Source organism: Doryrhamphus excisus, linkage group LG10, assembly GCF_037039965.1.
Source record: "Doryrhamphus excisus strain RoL-2023G ecotype Guam linkage group LG10, RoL_Dexc_Guam_v1.1, whole genome shotgun sequence".
NCBI classification, from domain to species: Eukaryota; Metazoa; Chordata; class Actinopteri; order Syngnathiformes; family Syngnathidae; genus Doryrhamphus; species Doryrhamphus excisus.
This window is the reverse complement of record NC_136366.1, coordinates 4162462-4188068: the sequence shown is the minus strand read 5'-3', so window position 1 is coordinate 4188068 and position 25607 is coordinate 4162462. Positions and strand designations below refer to the sequence as shown.

At 45.6% G+C, this 25607-nt stretch overlaps 1 protein-coding gene across 5 annotated transcripts in view; it reads left to right on the top strand.

The window, feature by feature from the left end:
* Positions 1 to 272: 272 nt before the first annotated feature.
* The window catches only part of LOC131104557 (ubiquitin carboxyl-terminal hydrolase 54-like), a 26604-nt gene continuing 1269 nt past the window's right edge, over positions 273 to 25607 (top strand). The window contains exons 1-21 of one of the 5 annotated variants that reach the window (XM_058051876.2): positions 273 to 1014; positions 10162 to 10692; positions 14240 to 14332; positions 14404 to 14538; positions 14607 to 14720; positions 14810 to 14892; positions 15920 to 16022; positions 16090 to 16236; positions 16316 to 16465; positions 19187 to 19355; positions 19582 to 19776; positions 19887 to 20021; positions 20167 to 20794; positions 21296 to 21396; positions 21993 to 22157; positions 22360 to 22479; positions 22767 to 22947; positions 23104 to 23837; positions 23920 to 24020; positions 24094 to 24198; positions 25416 to 25569. In XM_058051876.2, the coding sequence (XP_057907859.2) occupies positions 10519 to 10692; positions 14240 to 14332; positions 14404 to 14538; positions 14607 to 14720; positions 14810 to 14892; positions 15920 to 16022; positions 16090 to 16236; positions 16316 to 16465; positions 19187 to 19355; positions 19582 to 19776; positions 19887 to 20021; positions 20167 to 20794; positions 21296 to 21396; positions 21993 to 22157; positions 22360 to 22479; positions 22767 to 22947; positions 23104 to 23837; positions 23920 to 24020; positions 24094 to 24198; positions 25416 to 25569 (3787 nt within the window). In that variant the 5' untranslated portion in view covers positions 273 to 1014; positions 10162 to 10518. Of the gene's footprint in view, positions 1015 to 1488; positions 3262 to 10161; positions 10693 to 14239; positions 14333 to 14403; positions 14539 to 14606; positions 14721 to 14809; positions 14893 to 15919; positions 16023 to 16089; positions 16237 to 16315; positions 16466 to 17562; positions 17889 to 19186; positions 19356 to 19581; positions 19777 to 19886; positions 20022 to 20166; positions 20795 to 21295; positions 21397 to 21992; positions 22158 to 22359; positions 22480 to 22766; positions 22948 to 23103; positions 23838 to 23919; positions 24021 to 24093; positions 24199 to 25415; positions 25570 to 25607 lie in introns of those variants that run through there. The other 4 variants (XM_058051869.2, XM_058051894.2, XM_058051902.2 and 1 more) reach the window with 4 other exon arrangements.

Sequence of the window (25607 nt, the reverse complement as noted above, 5' to 3'; positions counted from 1 at the left end):
GCTAGTGTGACGTCACAGTCAGCAACCGGAATAAGACTTTCTTCGATGACATTTAGGTTAACTACAAGCATGACTCATGAAAAGTAAGAAATGCTAATGCTAACACAGTCAGCTACATATTTCGTTCATTGAAGACGATAAATGTGAACTCAAAACAACATAAATCGCTTCGTTGACTCTGCCAAATGACCCTTGACCCCGAGTGACCTTTGACATGTCAGCAGTTGATTTTTTTCGCGCCCCGCCCCCAGTCTGCCTGCTTTTTAACACGCCGCAGAACTATCGCCGTGGCGGCAGAGCTCAGCCTCGTCGCTATGGGAGACGGTCCAGAAATAAGCTGTCATTAGGCCCCTATGTGTCGGAGTCAGGTAGATAATGACAATGATACAGAATCAAAGCGTAGCTTTTACACTCTTGAAAGAATGCATGTGTGCGCGCGCATAGGGCTGTCAAGACTGTCATGGCTGAATAACAAAAACTACAATTCGATTCAAACACTTTATTCATCCCCGAGGGGCAATTTAAATGACACAAAGAGCAGTATAGAGAATAGAAATAGACCAACGAACACCACTTTAGTTAACAAACGCTGCAGACCGATAACCACAAGTGAGATGTCACGAAGACTAATTAATGGAAGCTAGCAAACGTGCTAAGATAAAAGGCGCTGGAAAGGGTCTCTACGAGTACTTTTGTTACTTGTTAGTTTTGGATTATTCCCTGAAAATTCCAGTTTAAAAATACAAATCGAAACACAAGCTAATTGCTCATTTATTGCTTATTTACACAAACAATCAAAAGACAATATAGCGTGTCAGTCATACCGCTGTGGGACGCTGCTCCTTTAAGAGATCTGAGCCCGGAAGTGGCCGCAACGACCCATGTGACCACAGGTGTAGGCACAAATAAGGATGATGTCATTGTACGCACGCGTCACCTGGGAGACGGGAGCAAGTCCTCTTCTTGACTTCATCCTGAGGAGGACGACAAGGAGGAAGAGGAGTCTTTGCCAAAGTAAGTAACATGGCGACCATAGTGACTCAACTATCGTCTTAACGGCAAAATCTTTACTCTTCACGAGCTAAACTCCTGCATTCAATGTTTAGCTAACACTATAGCACTTGTTCACGAATTAGCATGGAAGTCATTGATCTGACAATGTTAGCTCTTCCTAAACTACTCATAGCTGTGCATTATATGTACTGTATGCACTGCATGTGTGATGTATGTATATAAATATATATATATATACTGTATGTATGATGTACTGTACATACAGAATGTGCTGTACGCATGATATATAAATATGCTCATGTGTATGATATACATACATGTGTATATACTACTATATGTGTATGTATGATGCATTATAGTTTCAAAAACTGATCAGCTGCAACCTGCACACACGCACTCACACACGCACACACACATATGTAATTGTTGGGCGGCCCTCATTTGAGTGGTGTACTTCCTGGATGACATCATTCCCACACCTGTAATGTTTGCTCTTGCAGTCATATGAGACCTGGTTGCACACGTCACTGCGTCACTGTACCAAAAGGCGCCTTGTGGAACTCCGTTATATTTGATGAAACTCAGATATGTATTTTTTTTAGTAGGGGACAGTGGGGCAAATACACATACTATATTCCACATAACAGCAGTGACTGTTTATGAGCAGGCTAACAAAGAACATCATGGACAATAACCTGGTATTTCTTCATTTGGCATGTTCCTCTTTTTCAAGCGGCGTCCATGTTCACGCTTCAGTGGCCCTCTAATCACTCTTGTCCTCGTTCTGTGACCTCTGAACCCTCACGGCTTTTGCTGGTGCCGCACTCATGGCTCACACTTAGAAAACTACTTTTACTATGGCGGCCTCATGGCGCCATGAACCGTGAATCTAATTTTTACAATTTACTGTTCGCTTTTCGTAAATCTCACAATGTAGAACATAATAACAAAAAATATATGATAGGTCCCTGACATGAGTCATCAACTTTGCTTAAATAGTATCACTCGGATAGTATGAACATCCAGCAGCAACACCGCATTTTATCATGACTATTATTTTGATGACAAATATACCGAACCAAGTCCACCATCTTACTCGCAAATAATTTCTTTACTCTTTAGCTGCAAGGTGTCACCCCAATGACATCACTTCCAGAAATTAGCTGCAAGCTAGTTCGCTAGTTTGGGTGGCGGCATCTCTTTTGCAAATTTACCATTCATGTTCAAAAATGTTATATTGTAGAACATTATTCCAAACAAGGGCGACACGGCGGTCGAGTGATTAGCGCGCAGACCTCACAGCTAGGAGGACCAGGGTTCGATTCCACCCTCGGCCATCTCTATGTGGAGTTTGCATGTTCTCCCCGTGCATACGTGGGTTTTCTCCGGGTACTCCGGTTTCCTCCCACATTCCAAAAACATGCTAGGTTAATTAGTGACTCCAAATTGTCCATAGGTATGAATGTGAGTGTGAATGGTTGTTTGTCTATATGTGCCCTGTGATTGGCTGGCCACCAGTCCAGGGTGTACCCCGCCTCTCGCCGCCGCGACCCTCGTGAGGGTATATAACAGTATATAACATATTTACGCAAAGTTGATGAATCATATCCCTTTACAGGATAAAATGTATGGGTGACAGTCGCCACATAAATTTGAGTTTTTTGTGTCTCAGGACACAACTATGGTGCATTCAATGACTGAATGCACCATGGGACAAAGAGCGGAACGTCTTAGCTTGAGCAAAAAACATCTGTGGAGTATAAAGACATAAATAAGCATGTCAAAATTGTGTTTTTTTTTCAACAATGGCACATACACATAGATAGTATTGTCACAAATTTATAAATTAATGCGACACATTTTTTCTCTTTTCGGAGGAAAAAATGAATAATTAATTAATGAATACCTGCGTCATAAGTACGTTCTTGTAAAAGAAAGACAATATAATGTAATATTCAGTTTCAGGGTATTCATGTGGCTATTATTTGACGAATCGGTGAGTTATAGTGTTAGCATGTTAGCTAAGCTCCAAATGTAAACACACACACATGCTGGCATGTGTATGCGCGCGCTGGTGCTGTCGTGCTCGCGCCCCAGGTAGTAGCCCCTCCCCCTCGTGGTCCAGCTCTTCCCAACACAATGAATGCAATGAATGCTATCAGTGCTTACTGCCTGTTTTGCTTGCCTTCTCCTCTCCGGTGCTGCCGTGACGAGTTTCCCGGCTCTCCCTCCGGACTGCTGCCTCAGGTGAGCCGCTTCTACCGACCGGAAGAACCCGACCGAGAAGCCGAGCCGTGGCCGCTGCGTGTAGGACGTTTGAACGAAGCGACCGTTATAACTCCTTCATGACGTTAGCTTGCTGGACTGCCCAGTCGGCGTTCACCTCCGCACTAAATCAGTCCATCCGAGAAATGATTTTTGGCTCAAAGTGTGCAAAAAAAAAATCGCCGTCGTTTGTTGTGGGTGAAGTTTTTCTGGAAGTGATGTAATGCTGCTCCGACGTAACCACACACACACGCACCACACGGGTCGGTGCCGAACTCCGTTGAAAAAAAGAGCCGTTTTAACGCCGCCGGATCACATGGACTCCAATAGTAACACAGACTGGCGTGCACTTACTATTACATTCCACATATTAAATGAATGTATTTTCATCGCTGGTGTGCTATTGTGTGGCAGCAGCAAGGCAATGAATGTGTGGTGGTGGTGATGGTGGTGGTGGTGGGGGGGCAATCAATGTTCACAAGTGTGACGCATTTGTAAAAAAGAATCGCTGCGCAATTTTGGTGCAAGTTTGGCTCATTTAAAGAATGGAAAACAGTGCAGCTCCTAGGCGATTATTGTTATTACTATCACTATGACAATAATGTATGTGCATGTCAATGTATGAATGAAGTCAAGGAGTGGACAGAAACAACTTGGTTGCAGTGACGTCACATTACACTAGTCATGGTGGACAACCTGTTGGACGTTGTGAGGTGCTGATTATGAACTTAGTGATGGGTGACTAATGTGTACAAGGAGGTCTGACTGTACTGTTTGTTCGCTGGAGCGGTGCATTCTGCAGGTGGGGGAGAACAATGCGTGCTCGACAGTCGACACAATGCATGCGCACAATGTAAACATCTCTTTTCTAGTCGGTCACCATGTTCTGGAGTCCATATTGAAAAGAAACTGCTGTCTGTCCTATAAGTCCCTCCATTGCCTATGCTGTTCTTTATGAATGGCGTGGTACGACCCGGAATGTCATTTGCTCCTAAATGCTCCCAACTGTATAAATGTTCAATTTAACATGCTAGTTTTCATGTTATTCATGTTCATACGCTACACCGCGGGGAGTAACAGTGCAGTTACACGATGGATACATACGAATATGTGTATATATATTGTATATGTACCGGTTTGACAAGTGAGAATTGAGGCTACATGGGTTGCGGGTAGCGGCCTCCTGAATGGATAAGAATTAGCCATCAACTCTTAGACCAGGGGTCTCAAACTCATTTTACTTGGGGGGCCACTGGAGCTAGGGTCTGGGCGAGGCTGGGCCGCATCAGGTTTTCCAAAAAAAAACAAAAAAACCCCGAATTTATTAAAAACAGAAAAATGAATAAACTTTGCTTTTGTTCTGATTTTCTACAAGAAAAGCTCTGATAAAACATTCCACTGTTCTCAAATATCTTCATTTTTATTTTTCTACACAAAATAAGATAAAATAAATAAACAAATCAAGAATAAAGAAAATCAATCAATCAGTAATAAATATAATAATAATAATAAAACACCAAATAATAAAAACTTAAGAAACCACATATAGTTAGTGGGTAGACAAATTATTTTTTTCAGATTAAAATGAACAAAGCGTTATTAGAGCCCTGTAGACATGACAAAACACGACTATAGTCACATTTATACTCTTTTTATTTACAACATATTGCAACTGCAGGGTCTTGAGACACATGCTAACTCGCAAACTAGAGAGCTAGCGACCTAAACGGTAGCCTTCAAGTTATTTCCTTTAAACTTAAATAGCCAAAAACTTACCACTTCCACACGGATAGGGAGGATAACTATTAACAGTTATTTAACCTTTAACATGAACATTAATCAAACGTAATAATTTTTTCTGAGAACATGATACCATACAGCATCCATCTCAAACTTGCACGGGCCGCACTAACATTAAACTTTCATATCAAGGCGGGGGCCTAAACTAGCCTCCTGCGGGCCACATTTGGCTCCGTAGCTTAGCATGACTGAAGACGAGAATGGATATAAATAGCATTAGCAGCATGCTAGCGGCTAACACATCTGCAGAACATACTTATATCGCAGCGATCTGATTGATGTTTTTTATTATGTATTGTGTAAAAGAAAGACAGGAAACATGAAAAGTACTAAATGAATACCATCCACCATCCACCAGTACCGGCCTGGACTTTGTTATTCAGACAACAAATATACAAATTAGCTCTCAATAAGCTAATCAAATCTTACCTTAATGTCTTCCCACATAATATTAGCATTTGAGACCAAATATGACACATATGACAAAATTCAGTATAGTAGTTAGCGGTAAAACAAGCTAGCTGCTGCTCATTATCGAAAATCACCAAAATCATCATTGAAACTACTGTTGCTGTTTGCATTAGTAACCATCCACTCAGTCGTGAATCAAACGTTTAGAGGAATGGTGCCACTGAAAAGCATATCAAGCTAAGTGCTAATTTGTGAGAGCTACAAACAAGAATGGCGCGACCCCTTCAATAGCCTAATTTTTCAAAACGGTTTATATTGCATATATATTATTACAGCCGAACATGTCGCTAAAAGTCATAGAGTTAAGATAACCTTTTTTTTTTGTTAGTTTTACCTATTTGATGGTGTTTTTTTGGTTACTTTCTTGATATCCGCCAAAGTGGCAATGGAGTTTTGAATTGGGTTTGTAACCCAATTGAGTTGAATGAAATATGATTCTGCCTCAGTGTTTATTGAATGATATTGATACTGAAAGTGCACTGAAAGGTGCTTTTTTTTGTCTTATATGGTGCCAAGTGTGTGCAGTCGAACTGTACTTTTAAGGTGAGAAAGATAACTTTAGAACTTTATTTATCCGTTAAGAACTTCATTTGTGCAGAGCATCAAAGGGTGTGCAGTTCATGTACCAAACAAGACAACATAAAAACATAAAAGATGTTGGCAATTTCAATCAAATTCAAATAAAAAACGGTCATTTATTTTTTGTATCCAACCATAACACATCGAATCGAACCGAATTAACCTTTGTGTATGGTTGTACCGCTAACAGTAGTCTTATCTGTGCAGCATGGGACAAAGACGATGCGTTCAAAGACCATCAAACAAAAATCGACGAGTTACTTAAACATGCAAAAACTGTTGAATTTATGACTATTGTTTTTTTTTTAATAAAAGTGGTAGAGTGGTTAGCACGCAGGCCTCACAACTAGGAGACCTCAGTTCAATTCCACTCTCGGCCATCTCTGCGGGGAGTTTGCATGTTCTCCCCATGCGACTCCGGTTTCCTCCCACATTCCCAAAACATGCTAGGTTAATACTGAAGGTTGGGTTTAAGTCATCGAAGTACTTCACATTCCCAACTTGTGCCGCCGTGCCGCTCCGGATGTTTGCTCACGTCGCGGCAGCTAGCATGAAGCGCTAGAGGTGACCTCTCTCGTCACGCTGGCCGCCGTGCTGTGCTCTCCGTCGCAGCCTGGTGACAAAGAGAAAGTCAAAGTAGTCAGACTGACTGCTGTCTGTCTGTCCCAACGTTTATCTCGGCCGCTCCGGCCATGTTGGCTCCATCCCAGTGTTCCCAGTAGATGCCAGACTCCTGGCAGCCCTGCAGAGAGGCAGCGTGAGGCTGGCGCTCGGCCTGCACGCCAAATCACAGGCGATTATGTGTGTGTGTGTGTGTGTGTGAGAGAGAGACACACACTGGTGGGTTCTTACATAACTAGTTTGATGCCGAGAGAGAGAGAGAGGGATTGACCTCTCAGCAGCTGATGCATTCCTCGCTCTCTGATTGGTCAGTACTCAATGCAGGTGTGCAGACGGGGGTGGGCGGCGTGTTTTTGAAAGGCACCATCCTTTCGGTGTCCTCCTCGGATGTCATTCCCACTTTAGCAGGTGTGACAGAATGAACGTCTCGGTCTTTTTCTGTCTTGTTTTCATTCATTCATTCACTCCCTCTCTCCCTCCCCCCCCCCCCCTCTCTCTCATGTCTAGAGGGCTCTAATAATGTCAAAGTGCATTTAGAAGGTGGTAAAAAGTTTTTTTATGTTGTATTTTGTGTACTATGTTCGGTAATAGGAGTGTAAAGGTGACTGTAGGGGTGCTATTTCATGCCTACAGGGCTCTAATGAAAAAAAAGCATATTTAGAAGGTTATAAACAGGGTTTCTATGTCTTATTTTCTCTTACTATGTGTAGTCAGTTGGGTAATAGGAGCATAAAGGTGACTATAGGGGTGTTATTCCATGACTAGAGGGCTCTAATAATGTAAAAGTGCATTTAGAAGGTGGTAAAATGTTTTTGAATGTCTTATTTTGTGTAGACTGTTAGGTAATAGGAGCATAAAGGTGACTATAGGGGTGTTATTCCATGACTAGAGGGCTCTAATAATGTCAAAGTACATTTAGAAGGTGGTAAAAAGTTTTTTAATGTCTTATTTTGTGTAGTCTGTTAGGTAATAGAGCATAAAGGTATACTATAGGGGTGCTATTTCATGCCTAGAGGGCTCTAATGTTAAAAAAGCATATTTAGAAGGTTATAAACAGGTTTTCTATGTCTTATTTTCTCTTATTATGTGTAGTCTGTTAGGTAATAGGAGCATAAAGGTGACTATAGGGGTGTTATTCCATGTCTAGAGGGCTCTAAAAAATTTTCATTTCATTTTCTACCGCTTTTCCTCACAATTTGGAGTTGCCAATTAACCTAGCATGTTTTTGGAATGTGGGAGGAAACCGGAGTCCCCGTGGAAAACCCACGCATGCACAGGGAGAACATGCAAACTCCACACAGAGATGGCCAAGGGTGGAATTAAACCCGGGTCTCCTAGCTGTGAGGTCTGCGCGCTAACCACACGACCGCCGCTCGTTTTCCTCATAAAAAAAGGTTTGTCAACAAATCACTGTCATCGTTTAGACCCGAAAAGGGCCTGCAGGGGGGGACTGCTTTTTTTTGGAGTCCGTTTCTTCATACTTCACACGGCTAAACATAAAGACTCAATTTGATCTTCACAAAGCTTCTTCATGAGCTCCTCCGTCCTGCTTTGTCGTCACGTCGGCTCGTTTCACATTTTGTTTTGAAGCGGTTTAGTTGGGCGCGCAGACTCGTCATGTGGGCCTCTTTAATCCCTCCCGCCTCCCTCGTTAGCCGATGCTAGCCCACTGCAGCTAATTATAGGGACCTGGTTAGCTGAGTCGTTACACACAGACGGCCTAATCCCATGCAGACAGATCTGGCTAATCCCTTGTCACCTCCGTCTCTTCTGACCCGTGCTTTACCTCTACAACAAACACCTCAATATTTGTCCTTTTCAACAACATTCGCAATTAGCCACTTCAAACTCAAAAGGTTTTTTTTTTTGCGACTTTGAGACACTTTTGTTTGTTCAATGGAAGCCTTTGAACTTTTCAAATCGGGCAATCATCCTCATCATCATAATCAACATTTGGTGGTTTGTCTGAAGCAAACACGGGTGGATGTGTTCCATATTTACACAACAAACATGCCACACGTTAATGCAGAGCAAGTAAAGAATATTTTCATTGTTTCTCCAGTTTCATATCTTCTCCTGCTGTTTATGTTTCAAAACGATGTTACAGTGGCACCTCCGGTTCACGTACCCCCCCTCATTGTTGTGGTGTTATAACACTGCTTGAATATTTTTGGCACAAAACTTCCTTGTTAGCATCCGATTAGCTTGCTAATACATGAAAACAGGAAGCAGGAGTCAGCTTTGTTGCCAGTCGTACAAATCCTCCCCCTGAGGACTCTAAGTGGGTGTCGAATAGAGGATAAGATTGTTTATTCCTGACAACAATACCTAATACAGACGTCAGGGCTCATCTGCAGTCCCTGTATGCCTACAAGTAAGCGGGTCTTATTGTAGCGCAGCTGCAAAAAAAGCACCCTTCCTTTCCCTGCCCGGCCTTTGAAACACTCGAGGCTGGAGTCCTGAGGCTGGAGTCCTGGACCAATCAGCTTTTGCCACTGCCTTAGCTTGAACCGCTTTCATGGTGTTTCTCCTTTCGCTAGCTTGCTGTGGCATCAAGGCATCTTTCCTTCGCAGGGGCATGAAGGCGTCTTTTCCTTCGCAGGGGCATCAAGGCGTCTGGAACGTTGTTTTTCCTTTGTTGCAAAGCAACAGATGTCACGTTAGTCCTCTTTTTTTGTGTGGGTGTGTGTAAAAGTATCCTTTGTATTTGTGAGACTATGTGTTTGCTTTTATCTTTAGCTAGCAAAATTGAGCAAATACCTTCACTGTCTATGATTTCATCTGTAGTTCCTTGCTTACGAACACTTACCCTTCGTTTATCGTGGTTAATTGGGTCCAGACCTGACCACCATCGATGAATTTTGGTGATATAGGATTCTATCTTCAAAGGGGGGATGGGGGGGCTCAGAGAGTTTGTATCCTGCCGTTCCCGGGTACAAGCTATCGGCTTGTCCTCCCTAAATCCTGCTGTTTTCACCGTGTAAGCACGAAGCTAATGCTAATGGCTTCCAGGGAATATTTGTTCAGGTTTGAGGGGAAAGCTAACTTGCGCAGCTAATGCTAATGGCTTCCAGGACATATTTGTTCTAATTTGAGGGTAAAGCTAACTTGCATAAAGAGGCAAACATCAGGCAGTAGTGGTTGGAGTTGATGACTCTGAGCCAGTAAGAGAAACATTACCACTCTGTAAGTTTGTACACAACAAGTTTTTCAGTAGCTCATGAGCTATCAGTAGCTCCTAACCACAAAGACTTTATTCATTTATTATCAACTCCTATAATCACAAAATTAGAAAGTGGGTTTCGGCAGTAGTCTGGAAGTCCTCGGGAGTGCTTGGGAGTGGGACCAACCACTGCGGAATAAATGAAAAAAAATCCAAGGAAATACAGCTTCTTTTTTTGTCTCCTACAGGTGTCTACACTGACCTATGACCCCCCTGTCTACAGCTGCTGACTTTCGGAGGGACGTGAAAGTAGAACAGGGAGGATGATGGGAATGTTTATCAGGCAGCATCTCCGTCCTTCATAGCCTGGAACCACTTCCTGGATTTTTGTATATATATATATATATATATATATAGAGAGAGAGAGAGAGAGAATATACTTTTCAACTTTTGGCCAAGACTGGGCATTTCGGAAAAACGAAAATTCCTTACACTTGGACCAGATTGATTCAGAGGCACGGCCGCTGACGGTCACAATGGCCGCTTTGACGCATCGGACGACTCGGAGCTGATCCCCGCAGAGAGTGAGGCAGCCGGCATCTGTCATGTCCTGGAAGAGGAACTATTTTGCGGCAGGCGGTGTGGCGGGGGCGGGGGGCATGGCAGGTGGCGGGATGCAGGCGATGCTGACGCCTCGGACCGTGACCTCCATCGCTCCCAGTAAAGGACTGAGCAACGAGCCGGGACAGAACAGCTGCTTCCTCAACAGCGCCCTGCAGGTACGCGCGCGCACGCACACACACACCTCTTACAGTGACACACAAATATAAGCACTGTAGTAAGAAAGCGGTGTTTGTGGTTGATTAATAAGACGCTGCTGGCATCCACTGCACTGACATGACCCCCATTCATGGGACTCATCCATTTTTCCAGGTAGGTGTGGGCGGGGTAGCGAGGGCGTGTCGGGCGTCACCCGTGAAATGCCTGCGGACTCATTAGCAGCTTTTATTTATGCCATGTTCTCCCCGTGCATACGTGGGTTTGTCCGGGTACTCCGGTTTCCTCCCACATTCCAAAAACATGCTAGGTTAATTAGCGACTCCAAATTGTCCATAGGTACGAATGTGAGTGTGAATGGTTGTTTGTCTATATGTGCCCTGTGATTGGCTGGCCACCAGTCCGGGGTGTACCCCGCCTCTCGCCCGAAGACAGCTGACATAGGCTCCAGCCTCCTCATGACCCTTGTGAGGAAAAACGGTAGAAAATGAAATGAACATTTTTAGAGCCCTCTAGTCATGGAATAACACCCCTATAGTCACCTTTATGCTCCTATTACCTAACAGACTACACATAATAAGAGAAAAAAACCATAGAAAACCTGTTTATAACCTTCTAAATATGCTTTTTTAAACATTAGAGCCCCCTAAGCATGAAATAGCACCCCTATAGTATACCTTTATGCTCGTATTACCTAACAGACTATGCAAAATAAGACATTAAAAAACTTTTTACCACCTTCTAAATGCACTTTGACATTATTAGAGCCCTCTAGTCATGGAATAACACCCCTATAGTCACCTTTATGCTCCTATTACCTAACAGACTACACATAATAAGAGAAAATAAGACATAGAAAACCTGTTTATAACCTTCTAAATATGCTTTTTTCAACATTAGAGCCCCGTAGGCATGAAATAGCACCCCTATAGTATACCTTTATGCTCCTATTACCTAACAGACTACACAAAATAAGACATTAAAAAACTTTTTACCACCTTCTAAATACAATTTGAAAGTATTAGAGCACTCTAGGCATGAAATAGCACCCCTATAGTATACCTTTATGCTCCTACTACCTAACAGACTACACAAAATAAGAGAAAATAAGATATAGAAAACCTGTTTATAACCTTCTAAATATGTTTTTTTTAAACATTCATGCCTTGAATGTGTATTTTTGTTCATTTACTTAGTTCCTATATATATATATATATATATATATATATATATTTATTTATTTATTGTCCAGTGGGTTATTTGTCCTATACTGACCAGCTCGCTCAACACTGGGGATGCTGGTGCTGCCATGGAGCCCTGGCTGGTGCAGGGCTGTGCTAAGAAACAGCATTGCAGTGCCATCTACTGTACGGACTTTGAACCACATGCTACATGGACCGGCCTATTATACTCTCTTTCTCAGCCATGGCTACAGAACAAGAGATTGGGCTATCTATCTGTGGCGGAGCCGGGTATTTTTGTTTCTTAGACAGACAGCCAAAGTAGTATGTACGTATGTAGGGCTTCACGTCAGCTGACATATTGAGCACCCCTGCTGTACAACCAGGAACCATCATAACATTAATGCATATACGGCGGGTATTATTATGTAGTAAAGCGCAGTTGTTGTTCATGAAAGCGAGCAGAGTCGGCCCGTGACCACAGGTCACATGACGCACTGCCCCGCTGCAGGGACTAAGGCAAACATATGTGAGCCTGTGGGGGACAGGAAGGACAAAACAAAACACACCCAAAGTGATGACGCAGCTTCACCGCTAACGGCTCACTTTTCAACCTCTTGGAAAAAAAACCTTGCCCTTCATGTATTTCTGTTTTTTTACATTTATTTTGCACATGCAACGGGAAAATGCTGATGGAAATGAATGACTAACACTCCCTAATTTTATGTTTGTTACAAGTGGCCCATTCCTGGGTCTTTGTCTTTCTGGTTTTACTCATCGTCTCGGCCCAGATGGTGTCCTCAAGCAGATGGCGGCACGTGAAGAACACGCCTTAACACGCACATGTCCGTCTCACACACACACACACACACACACACACACATCACCTGTGTTCTTCTTAGCTCCTGTACACGACATCGGGTCGCTCGCTGATTGGTCCAAGCTTCCGAGCAATTCTGGCCTGTGATTGGCTGGTGGACACAAAGGCGCCTTGTTGGCGCCTTGTTGTCTCGTCCAAAGACAGCTGGGATAGGCTCCAGCACCCCCCGCGACCCTCGTGAGGATAAGCAGTAGAAAATGAACAAATGAATGAGTTCTCCTCCTATTTTGTGTGGAAGTGGTAACTTTTTGGCTTCTTATTTTGTCTTTCCCCACCCGTGGCCATCTCTGTGTGGAGTTTGCATGTTCTCCCTGTACATGCGTGGGTTTTCTCCGGGTACTCCGGTTTCCTCCCACATTCCAAAAACATGCTAGGTTAATTAGCGACTCCAAATTGTCCATAGGTATGAATGTGAGTGTGAATGGTTATTTGTCTATATGTGCCCTGTGATTGGCTGGCGACCAGTCTGCGGTGTACCCCGCCTCTCGCCCGAAGACAGCTGGGATAGGATCCAGCGCCCCCCGCGACCCTCGTGAGGATAAGCGGTACAGAAAATGAATGAATGAATGAATGGACCATCATCCACAATTCTTACGTCAGACATGAACACACGTCTTTCTCTTTTCTGTGCGTTGTAAAGATATAGGCTGCACGGTAGTCGAGTGGTTAGCGTGCAGACCTCACAGCTAGGAGACCCGGGTTCAATTCCACCCTCTGCCATCTCTGTGTGGAGTTTGCATGTTCTCCCCGTTTGATTGGCTGGCGACCAGTCCAGGGTGTACCCCACCTCTCGCCCAAAGACAGCTGGGATAGGCCCCAGCAGCCCCGCGACCCTTGTGAGGATAAGCGGTTGAAAATGAATGAATAAAGATATAAAACAGATAAAGATAAAGATATAAAAACAGATTAAAAAAGAGGCAGCTGAGAAAGCACGCAATGGGACACACCTATTCCGTCTGAAAAAAACTTCAAAAAGGGCTAACAAGGCTTATGTTAACAAAGCTACAGCAGCATTGTTATTATTATTGTTTATTAAAGGGAACCTATTATGCTCACTGAAATGTGGACTCCTGTAGAGCAGCTACACACAATAGTCGGCACAGAAAGCATTCCCAAGGACGTCCAGACTACTGCCGAACCCCGCTTTCTAATTTTTCAGAGCTACCTGAAAAGTGGTTAGGAGCTACTAGTAGCTCATGAGCTACTGGTTGGAGACCCCTGACTTAGCGTGGATGAACTCAAAGAGCGCTAACGGTTTATTGAGATCAGGCAATTTTGACACAACATCTGTAGAGGAAATGTGATCATTAAATGTTTTTTTGTTTACTTACACGAAATAAACACGTTTAGATGTTGCTAGCTTGCGCTTCTGACTCTTCAACATGACCAAGTAACGTTGGAAAGGCATCGGGCTTCAGCAACATTTCCTGCTGAGTTGGCAAAATGGACTTTTTCAGTATAAAGAGGACTCCCTTGTGTCTGTTGCAGGTTCTGTGGCACTTGGACATCTTTCGTCGTAGTTTCAGACAGCTGACATCTCACAAGTGCATGGAGGACGCGTGCATCTTCTGCGCTCTTAAGGTGACTGGCGTCCGATACACGCCGGACCCGGCTTCCTGTTCTCAAGCTGACTTTTATCTTTGTCTTGTCAGAGCATCTTTGCTCAATTCCAGTACAGCAGTGACACCGTCCTGCCCTCCGACGCCCTTCGAAGTGCCCTTGCCAAAACCTTTCAGGACGAGCAGAAGTTTCAACTCGGCATCATGGACGACGCCGCCGAGTGCTTCGTAAGACGTGCCGGGCCGTGTGTCCATCCTCGTGCGCGGCGTCTTTGACGGCGGTTTGTTTGTGACAGGAAAACATCCTGATGAGGATCCACTTCCACATCGCAGACGAGTCCAAAGAAGACATCTGCACTGCCAGACACTGCATCCCTCACCAGAAGTTTGCCATGACGCTCTTTGAACAGGTGACACAAGCACACAGCTCGTGTGTGTGTGTGTGTGTGTGTGTGTGTGTGTGTGGTCCCATGCTGATTGCCTGTTTGTGTGTTTACAGTGTGTTTGCAGCAGCTGTGGAGCATCTTCAGACCCGCTACCCTTCATTCAAATGGTCCATTACATCTCCACCACCTCCCTGTGGTAAGTCCTTTGCAGGCGCCCCTTACTATATTCCTTTTTTTTCAAACATAGAAAATGTAATGTAAATGAAATATTTCCAAGAATAAAAATGACTAAATGAACAAAAATACTCATTCAAGGCAGATGAATGTAAAAAAAAACATATTTAGAAGGTTATAAACAGGTTTTCTATGTCTTATTTTCTCTTATGTTAAGTAATAGAAGCGTAAAGGTGACTATGGGGGTGCTATTTCATGCCTACAGGGCTCTAATTGTAAAAAAGCCTATTTAGAAGGTTATAAACAGGTTTTCTATGTCTTATTTTCTCCTAATATGTGTAGTATGTTTGGTAATAGAAGCATAAATGTGACTATAGGGGTGTTATTCCATGTCTAGAGGGCTCTAATTGTATAAAAAGCATATTTAGAAGGTTATAAACAGGTTTTCTATGTCTTATTGTCTCTTATGTGTAGTATGTTTGGTAATAGGAGCATATATATGACTATAGGGGTGTTATTCCATGTCTAGAGGGCTCTAATTGTATAAAAAGCATATTTAGAAGGTTATAAACAGGTTTTCTATGTCTTATTGTCTCTTATGTGTAGTATGTTTGGTAATAGGAGCATATATATGACTATAGGGGTGTTATTCCATGTCTAGAGGGCTCTAATAATGTCAAAGTGCATTTAGAAGGTGGTGAAAAGTTTTTTATGTTGTATTTTGTGTACTATGTTAGGTAATAGGAGCATAAAGGTGACTATAGGGGTGCTATTTCATGCCTACAGGCCTCTAATGTTAAAAAAGCATATTTAGAAGATTATAAACAGGTTTTCTATGTCTTATTTTCTCTTATTATGTGTAGTCTGTTAGGTAATAGGAGCATAAAGATTATAGGGTGTGACTGTAGGGGTGTTATGCCATGTCTAGAGGGCTCTAATAATGTTAAAAAAGCATATTTAGAAGGTTATAAACAGGTTGTCTTCCAAATTGCTGTCGTCTCAAAACAATTTCCTTTGTCCAATCATCTTGTTCTCCTCATGCTCCTCAGCAACCAGGCGGTGAAGATGCTGGAGTCCCGACAGAACGCCACCCCTGGAATGTTCGGGGAGTTGCTGCGGAACGCCAGCATGGGCGACCTGCGCAGCTGTCCTGTAAGTCTCCTTTTACCGCCTCGACTGGTCTTACCGCAGCAAAAGCAAAATGTCCTCTTTCTCTCAGAGTCAGTGCGGTCAGCAGCTGAGGATGGCTCGCGTCCTCCTCAACAGTCCAGAGATCATCACCATAGGCCTGGTGTGGGACTCGGACCACTCCGACCTGGCCGAGGACGTCATCCACACCCTGGGAACCTGCCTGCGACTGGGAGACGTAAGCCTTAAACGTCACATGCAGGATTGTTTGTGTAGCGTCAGCAGAGCAGCAACGACTGCTGCTTCTTCTCCTCCAGCTGTTTTACAGGGTGACCGAGGAGAAGGCTCGCCAGGCGGAGCTCTACCTAGTGGGCATGGTGTGTTACTACGGCAGGCACTACTCTACCTTCTTCTTCCAAACTAAAATACGACGCTGGATGTACTTTGACGACGCGCACGTCAAGGAGGTATGTTGTTCGTAGTCATGAGTGTCTACATCCTGGGGATGTCTAAACATCTTCCATGGCGGCCCATGGCTCCATGCCGGTTTCCTTCATTCCAGGGGATGGGCCGTGGGCCCACCCATTCTTATTATAGAAATATTACAACTCCTTCCCCAAGCTAAGCTTTTTTTCTTTACTATTTCAGCTACATGCTGCAAAAATGAAAATTTCCAGATAATATTACGACTTTATTCTTGTAATACTTTGACATTTTTTTCCTCGTGATATTTTTCAAAATATTTGAATTTTCTTCTTGTGCATTTTTTACTTTTTAAAAACATTTTTTAAATAATAGAACTTTATTCACATCATAGTTTAATTTCATTCTCCATTTTGCTGTTGCTTTAAAAATATTTCAATTACTTTATTGGAAATAAACATTTGTTTATTTATTATTTTACAATTTTTAATATTTTAAAAACATAATCTTATATTATATTTTTCTCATATTACTTTATTCTTTAGCTTTTTTTCTGCTGCTGCTTCTATTTATTATAATTTTGTAACTTTCTGTTCTTCTTTTATTTATATATAAATATATATTTATTATTTATTTATTTATACTATATATATATATATTTTTTTTTCATTTTATTTATATATTATTGTATGTGGATTGTATTGTTTTTTTGCACATTTTATACACTTTTTTTTTTAAACAAATGTATTTATTCCCATTTCTGCTGTTGACTTTTTTTATACATTTAATCTTACAAATATTACAACTTTCTTTTTATAATTACAATATAATTTACACTTTTTTTTTTTACAATTTTGTAATATTAGGACTTTATTACCATAATATAATTTTGTCAATTTTCTTTCTCTCTCTCATATTTTTTTCACCACTGCTCTTTAATTTTTTTTTATATATATTTTCCAAATATTTCAACTTTCCTCTTTTTCACATACTTCTCTACACTTTTATATTTTTTAATATTATGACATTATTCTTAGATTTTGGATTTGCTGTGGTTTTTTTATGATAGGACACGTGACAAAGGGGAATAAGACATAATGAGATCAATACATGCAGTGCAGAGGTGCATGCTGGGTAAGGTGCATGCTGCCCATTCTTGTCACGCCTCCTTTTCCCTCTTCCTTCCTCTCTCTAGTACTTGTCATCGTTTTTCAAACTCTTCTCATCCCTTCTTCGTCCAATGACATTCCCTTGCTCTCTATGGCCGCTTCGCTCATGGCCGCTTGTGAAAACACGGATTTCCCTCCATTGTTTATCAGTCCAGCTGGACACGACCGAGGGTGTGGTCCGACACACACACACACACACACACACACACTTTTGCCCACACTGCAGTCCCTTTCTTTTTTTCACGCGCGCTCGCAACAAGTTATCAGAACATCCTGTTGGATCTACGCAGAGCTGGAGGTGGATTTTTTTCTTCTTTGTGGGGTTGGGCAGAAGGGAGGGGGAGGTGTTTGACACAGAAAGTTTGAAGATCTCTGCGGACAGGAAGGACCACACTTTCTCCACGAATCTAGCTCGTACGTATTGGTCTTCAAGGCAGGCGCCGTGTCTTTGCTGAGGTGGGGGCTACGCGACTTAACCTCTATTCCCTGTCACTTTGACACAACATGTTTACATTTTGTCCAGAAAAACAATGCGTTAAAGTGTGGGAAAAGGAGGCAACACAAATGTTTGAAAAAATAAGATGGTGTGGTCGATTGTTGTTGAGGTTGTTGATTGTCTTGGAGTGGTTGTCACGGTCTTGGAGTGGTTGTCACGGCCATGGAGCGGTGGTCACGGAGCGGTCAAAAGATTGTTATGGAACGGTTGTTGATTGTTATGGTGCGGTTGTTGGTTGTTATGAAGCCGTTGTTGATTCTCTTTGAGCCGTTGTTGATTGTCTTGGAGCGGTTGTCATGGTCATGGAGCGGTTGTCATGGTCATGGAGCGGTTGTTGATCGTCTTGGAGCGGTTGTCACGGTCATGGAGTGGTTGTCACGGTCATGGAGCAGTTTTGATTGTTATGGAGTGGTTGTTGATTGTCTTTGAGTTGTTGTTGATTGTCTTGGAGTGGTTGTCACAGTCATGGAGTGGTTGTCACGGTCATGGAGTGGTTGTTGATTGTCTTGGAGCGGTTGTCATGATCATGGAGTGGTTTTTGATTGTCATGGAGCGGTTGTTGATTGTCTTGGAGCGGGTGTCATGGCCATGGAGCGGTTTTTGATTGTTATGGAGCGGTTGTCATGGTCATGGAGCGGTTGTTGATAGTCTTGGAGCGGTTGTCATGGTCATGGAGCGGTTTTTGATTGTCATGGAGCGTTGTTGATTGTCATGGAACGGTTGTCATGGTCATGGAGCAGTTGTTGATTGTCTTGGAGTGGTTGTCATGGTCATGGAGTGGTTTTTGATTGTTATGGAGCGGTTGTCATGGAGCGGTTTTTGATTGTTATAGAGCGGTTGTTGATTGTCATGGAGCAGTTTTTGATTGTCATGGAGAGGTTGTCATGGTCATGGAGCGGTATTTGATTGTCTTGGAGCGGTTGTTGATTGTCATGGAGCGGTTGTTGATTGTCATGGAGCGGTTGTTGATTGTCTTGGAGCGGTTGTAATGGTCATGGCGCGGTTGTTGATTGTCATCGATGGCGTCCGCCTGAATATTTCCAAAAGCAGTTTTGAAGCCTAAAGTGGTAAAATATACAGCCTCCTTTCCCGTCCCACAGATCGGCCCCAAGTGGAAGGACGTGGTTTCGCGTTGCATCAAGGGCCACTACCAGCCCCTCCTGCTGCTGTACGCCGACCCACGGGGGACGCCGGTGGCGGCCCAGGACGCGCCCCCGCGCCTGGACCTGCAGCCCGTCACCAAGGCGTGCTACGACAGCGAAGACTCGGGTAACTACAACACAGCTAGGAGTCGTAGTAGTAGCACAGCAGCAGACTATCAGGTAACTCAACTGGGAGTACTGCACTCAATACTCATACACTTGGAGGTTGTTGTGATTGTAGTAGCAGTAGTACTCGTAGTGTAGTATTAGTAAAAGATGTCTTGTCTGCATGTGAGCTTGTGTGTACGCTCCCCGCTTGTTTGCTAACACGCCGCCACGCCCCCCCCTCTCAGGCCGCGAGCCGTCCATCTCAAGTGACACTCGCACCGACTCTTCCACGGAGAGCTACTCGTCCCGACAGCCCCCCCCCTCGCACCATGAGTCCCTGGCCAGTCCCTGGCACTCCTCTGACTCCCAGGCAACCGTCGTCTGCAGCCAGCGCCCCGAAGGGCCACACCATGCCTCGCTCTGCAGCCTGGATGCCATAGGTGGGTGTTGGCTAAAGCCCTGCCCCCATGTGCCCCCCGTCGAATCATCATCACTGCTCATCACCTCATTGTTTGTGTGATATTATTTCAAACAACTTGTTGTCGCCAAGGCCACGTGACGGACGCTGAGCAGCGGCAATCTCTGAGAAGGGGAGGCGGGGCCAGGGATAGGAGGCGGAGCTCAAGCCGCCTCCGGCGATCTAAACCAGACCACGAAGCCTCGTCAGCCGGTTACCACAGCGAGGGTAGGCGGAGCTAAGCGACAAGGGGGGAGGCTTTGCAGGCATTGATAGTCGTATTTCATCATCAGCCATGTTGACATCTCATTGGACCTTACGTCTCCTCCTCAAATCAGTCATCATCAGTCACCTCCTCTTTCCCTCCGCCCAGGAGAGACGCTCAAGGAGAAGCAGGTTCCTCGGCAAGCCCCTAAATCATCGTCCTCCTCATCTTCAACCAGCCGCCTCCGCGATTTCAAGGAGACCATGAGCAACATCCTCCACAGCCGCCCGCTCTCTTCCTCTTCTACCTCCTCTACCTCCTCTTTGCCGGCCGCGGGCATCGCCTCCTCCGGCAAACCTCAACACTGGGAGGCCGACAGTACCGGAAGCGAATCCAAATCCAGCTCCTCCGGAGGCACGGCGGGGAGGTACCGACCCGCGTGGAGGCCGAGGAGGGAGGTGCTCAACATTGACAGCATCTTCACGAGGGAGAGGAGGAGCAGACAGTCCGGCTACAGCCCGCTAGAAACCCCCCTGACGGACCTCACAGAGAGAACTCTCCCCTCGGAGGGAGAAAGCGGCGCCTTGACGGCCCAGTCAGAGGTGGCATCCATTAGACCGGGCTCCTCCTGGACTCTCCCCGCCGCCTCTTCCGGCCACCTCAGAGGAGTCCCAGCGGGAAGGGGCGCAGGGCAGGCTCCTCCGTCGAGACTGATCCAGAGAATGGAGAGCGGTTACGAGAGCAGCGAGAGGAACAGCAACAGTCCAGTCAGCCTGGATCTCAGCCTGGGAGAACGGTGAGCCATTGATTTTTTTTTTGTAAAATAAGGGGAAAAGTTGTTCTATGAGAAAGGTGTTAAAATGGGAGGGGGGGCAGAACAGAGGGAAAAACGGGGATGGTGCAGAGTGACGATGTCACAAGATCTCGCAAGGTTAAAACGTGGCGGAGTGAGCCCTTTTGTCAGTCATACAGTCTCTTTGTCTCAGTGGGTGGAGGCGGGGTCGCTAGCATACACACACAAAGTGCAGAAGAGTGTAGCCTGGTGAGGAGCAATACAAGGTCATGTAGTATTTGTATTAGTTTTTGTACAAGTACAAAGTAGAAGGTCGGTGTGAAGCAAAACAGGGAGCAGCACCAAATGACACGAAGGTTAGACAAGTCTCACACTGACTGTAAGTTTCAAAAGTAGCATCAAATAATGAGAGGCAGCGGATTTGAAAGCTCACGTCGCTGGTGATGGTTTTCCGAGCAGGCCGCATTACTGATTGCTTGTTCACGTTCACGTCTGCTCCTCCAGGAAGCCGCCATCCTCTACGGGACCTCCGTGGAAGAACACACGATCCAAGAGCAGCGGCGCTCTGCTGCAGGACATCAGCTCGGCCTCTCGGGGGAGCCTCGGTACGACTCTTGACATTGAATGACATTGACTTTATTCATTCGTTTTCTATCGCTGGAGCCTATCCCAGCTGTCTTTGTGGGGGCGAGAGGCGGGGTACATCCTGGACTGGTGGCCAGCCAATCACAGGGCACATATAGACAAACAACCATTCACACTTTCATTCATACCTATGGACAATTTGGAGTCGCCTCCAAATTATTAGCATTACCATTATTAGCATTAAATTATTAGCATTTTCTCCGGAGTCCCCGGAGAAAACCCACGCATGCACGGGGAGAACATGCAAACTCCACACAGAGATGGCAGAGGGTGGAATCGAACTCAGGTCTTCTAGCTGTGAGGTCTGCGTGCTAACCACTAGACCCACCATGCAACCGGACATTGACTTTACCTGCGGCTAATTAGTTAGAGTCATAATTCCTTCCAGAAGGTCCGACTCAAACCAAAATGGACTCTAACCAAGGCAAGTTTGTAAATCCATTTCATCTGTTCCAGACAGCCACATGGATGTTAACCGAAAAAAGTGCTAACCAGGGGGCAGATGTTAACCGAGGTACCGCAGCGTTTAAAGATTTTCTTTGCGTGTTTTGAACAGCGCCCCCTGCAGGTCGCAGCGAGCTGGACGAGCTGCAGGAGGAGGTGCTGAGGAGAGCCAAGGAGGAGGAGCGGCAGCGCCAGCAGGAGAAGGAGAGGGAGGCCGCGCTCGGCTTCAACCCCCGCCCCAGCAAGTACCTGGACCTGGACCAGCTGCAGATCCAGGGTACACGCAGACACACACTCAGCAAAATGCGTTGACAAACCGGAATGTTCCTCATTGATTGGCTGAAAGGAAGGACTCAGCCTGACACAATAGAGAAAAATCTCTGTGGCCCCGCCCCTTCATATATGTGTCCAATCCTGTGCTGGCATTTTTTAACATGTTATTGACCACATGTTGTCGTGGGTGTGTGTATGTTTTTAAGGTAAAGGTGACAACCTGGAGCAGTGCCTGTCGGAGGCGGAGCTTCTGCTGGACCAATCGGTGCACCTGGAGCAGGCGGGTGAGGTCGCCGCTGCCCTCTCTGCCGTCAACGAAGCCGTGTGTAAGCTCCTCCCCTCCCTTCACCATGTAAAAATAGAGCTCCGCCCACAGGCGGGTGACTTGTGGTGACGTCGGCTGCATTTCATCATATGTCATATAAAATTTTCACACATTTTTGGTTATTTATAAACATCATACTTTTTTTTTGAGACTCTTATTTTGAAGTTTTTTGCATGACATCATGTTCTTTTCTGCATCCTTCTTTTCTTTTTGTCCCTTATGAGTTCTTTGCTTGTTTTCTTTTTCCTTTGCTCAATTCCTATGTTGCCCCGCCTCCCCCGCCTGTAGCCAAATTACGTCCTGCGAGCGAGGGCGGAGCTAGTTTTCACAGCCGCCTGCAGCGTTGCATGAGGAGAGGCCGCAGCATGCAGCAACGTCTGCAACTGCAGCGGCATCACAATCACCATCATCATCTTCATCAAGCTGAGCAGCAGCAGCAGGAGGGGCGACAGCTCCTGGAACAGCCCAGGTACCGCCTCTCGTCTGCTCAGCCAATCAGGACTCGGAGTGGGGTGCATACATGAACGCTGACCGAGCTCATAAGGAAACAACATCAGAACGCACAAGTGGACCACGCCCACATGTGGACGCCCTCACGTGTTTTTCCGTCTCTCTATCTCCACAGTGAAGAGCCTCTCTCGCAGGAAGTACTTCTGACGCACAGACCGGACGGCCAATCAGCTTCCGGCCAGCACCAGCAGACCCCGCCTCATCCTCCTCCCAACCATGTCACGCCACCGGCTCCCCCGACACCCTCATCGTGCGGCTCCACCCCCTCAGGACGACCCCTTGATGATATCAGGGTCCACGCTCCCACGCTGGTTAGCCACAGGTCACTTCCTGATTTGGACACTGTGGATCAGAACCCCCCGGGCGAGGTGGCCTCACCTAGTCTACCTGAAAAGTGGGTCGGGGCCCCAACACAAGCCCCGCCCCCCTCCAGATCACATTCCGGGACGCCGTCGCCTGATGTCGCTGGCCTGATTGCACCAATGGAGCAGTTTCACCTTGGACACACACGGTCCCCTCCACCCACCAGGAACTGGTCTTGCTTGCCGCCAGACCCACTTGAAGATCGTGCCGTCAAGGCACCAGTCAACCTGTCGCCTCGGCCCCGGTCCCCGCAACCCCTGATTCGCCAAGCCGGGGCGTGGACTCCCTGTCCCGACGGCAGCAGCAGCAGCAGCGTCCTGCCGGTAGAGCGCTGGGCACAGAACGTCAGTAGATACTACAGCTCCCACAATGCACCAGCACCAGCAGGAGGACTGTCTGAGCTGGACTCTCTGTACCAGGCCAGCCTGATGGCTCCCAGCGTGCAGAGACCCGGCCCGGCTGGCAGTCCGCTGCCCGGCAGAGCAGGTAAGTGCGTCTTTGCTAGCTTATGTAGTATTGAAGATGTTTCTGAAACACTTTGAATTTTTGTTGGAATGGCTTGGAACAGCACCGAGGAGGATCCCATCGGGACTGGCTCGCTCCAAAACACCCACGGCCGAGATGGAGAGAAACGTCTACAGAACACCTGTCACTCTCACGACGGCCAAGGTGGATCCATCTTTCTCTCTCTCTCACACTCGTCACAACATGACTGACCTTGTCAATGACCTTGTGTCCTCAGTGGTCCGACACGGAAGATGAGAGCTACAGCGCAGAAAACCTGCGTCGGGTCACTCGCAGCCTGAGCGGCTCAGTCCCAGCCACGCTTGGCCCCGCCCACAGCCATGTAAGTGACTTCCTGGTTGCAGTGCATCCACGCTATCATTACATCACATACGTATATATACTAAGGGTGTGGAAAATAATCGATATTAATCGATACATCGATGGGCTCATTCACTGGGTATGGATGCAATTGACGGGTGAAATGTAGATTCATGGCGATGCGTTTATGGGTATCGGTAAAATCCAATGCAAGCGCTGTTTTATTAATGTTCAACTTCACCCCATATGCTGTTCCCCATCATTATTTTGCATTTATATGTGTATATATATATATATATATATATATATTATATTTCATTCATTCATTCATTCATTCATTTTCTACTGCTTTTTCCTCACGAGGGTCGCGGGGGTGCTGGAGCCTATCCCAGCTGTCTTCGGGCGAGACGCGGGGTAAACCCTGGACTGGTGGCCAGCCAATCACAGGGCACATATAGACAAACAGCCATTCACACTCACATTCATACCTATGGACAATTTGGAGTCGCTAATTAACCTAGCATGTTTTTGGAATGTGGGAGGAAACCGGACTACCCGGAGAAAAACCCACGCATGCACGGGGAGAACATGCAAACTCCACACAGAGATGTCCGAGGGTGGAATTGAACCCTGGTCTCCTAGCTGTGAGGTCTGCGCGCCAACCACTAGACCGGTGTGCCGCCCCATTCCAAAAACATGCTCAGTTAATTGGCGACTCCAAATTGTCCATAGGTATGAATGTGAGTGTGAATGGTTGTTTGTCTATATGTGCCCTGTGATTGGCTGGCGACCGCCTCTCGCCAGAAGACAGCTGGGATAGGCTCCAGCAAGCCCTGCGACCCTGGTGAGGATAAGCGGTAAAAAATGAATGAATGATTATTATTATGATCAGGAGAACCAGACTACAGAGGGATTGGAGCTACTTGCTGTGGCCCAGAAAGGTGCACTGCATTCGGGTACACACACCATAACGCCATGGAGGTCTCTGACCAACCTTTTGCACTTCTCAAACACCACAACGCTGGTATTTCAGGTGGCTGAAAGGCCATTAACATCATAGGCAGGATAGGGGTGTGCTTGATTTGCTCGCCATTTGATGTGACGCCACTTCAAACAGCGGACCATCGACCAACAATTTTCTACCTTTTAATGTTTTTATTTGATTTCTTTCACGTTTACGTTTCTCTTTGTCTTCCTCCATCACGGCCTGCTCCTCTTCCTCACGCCCACCTCCCCCAGCACTCGTCTCTGTCCACACACTCTTCCACCCTCCCCCGTCACCCCTCCTCTTCCAGCACCGATACCTCCCACCACCTCCTCCGTCACTACGGCCCTCCACCGCAACACACACTCCTGCTGATGTCACGCCCCCCCGCCACTCGGGGACACTCAGGTAAAGGTCTGCCATCACCCCCTCACCCTCACATTAGC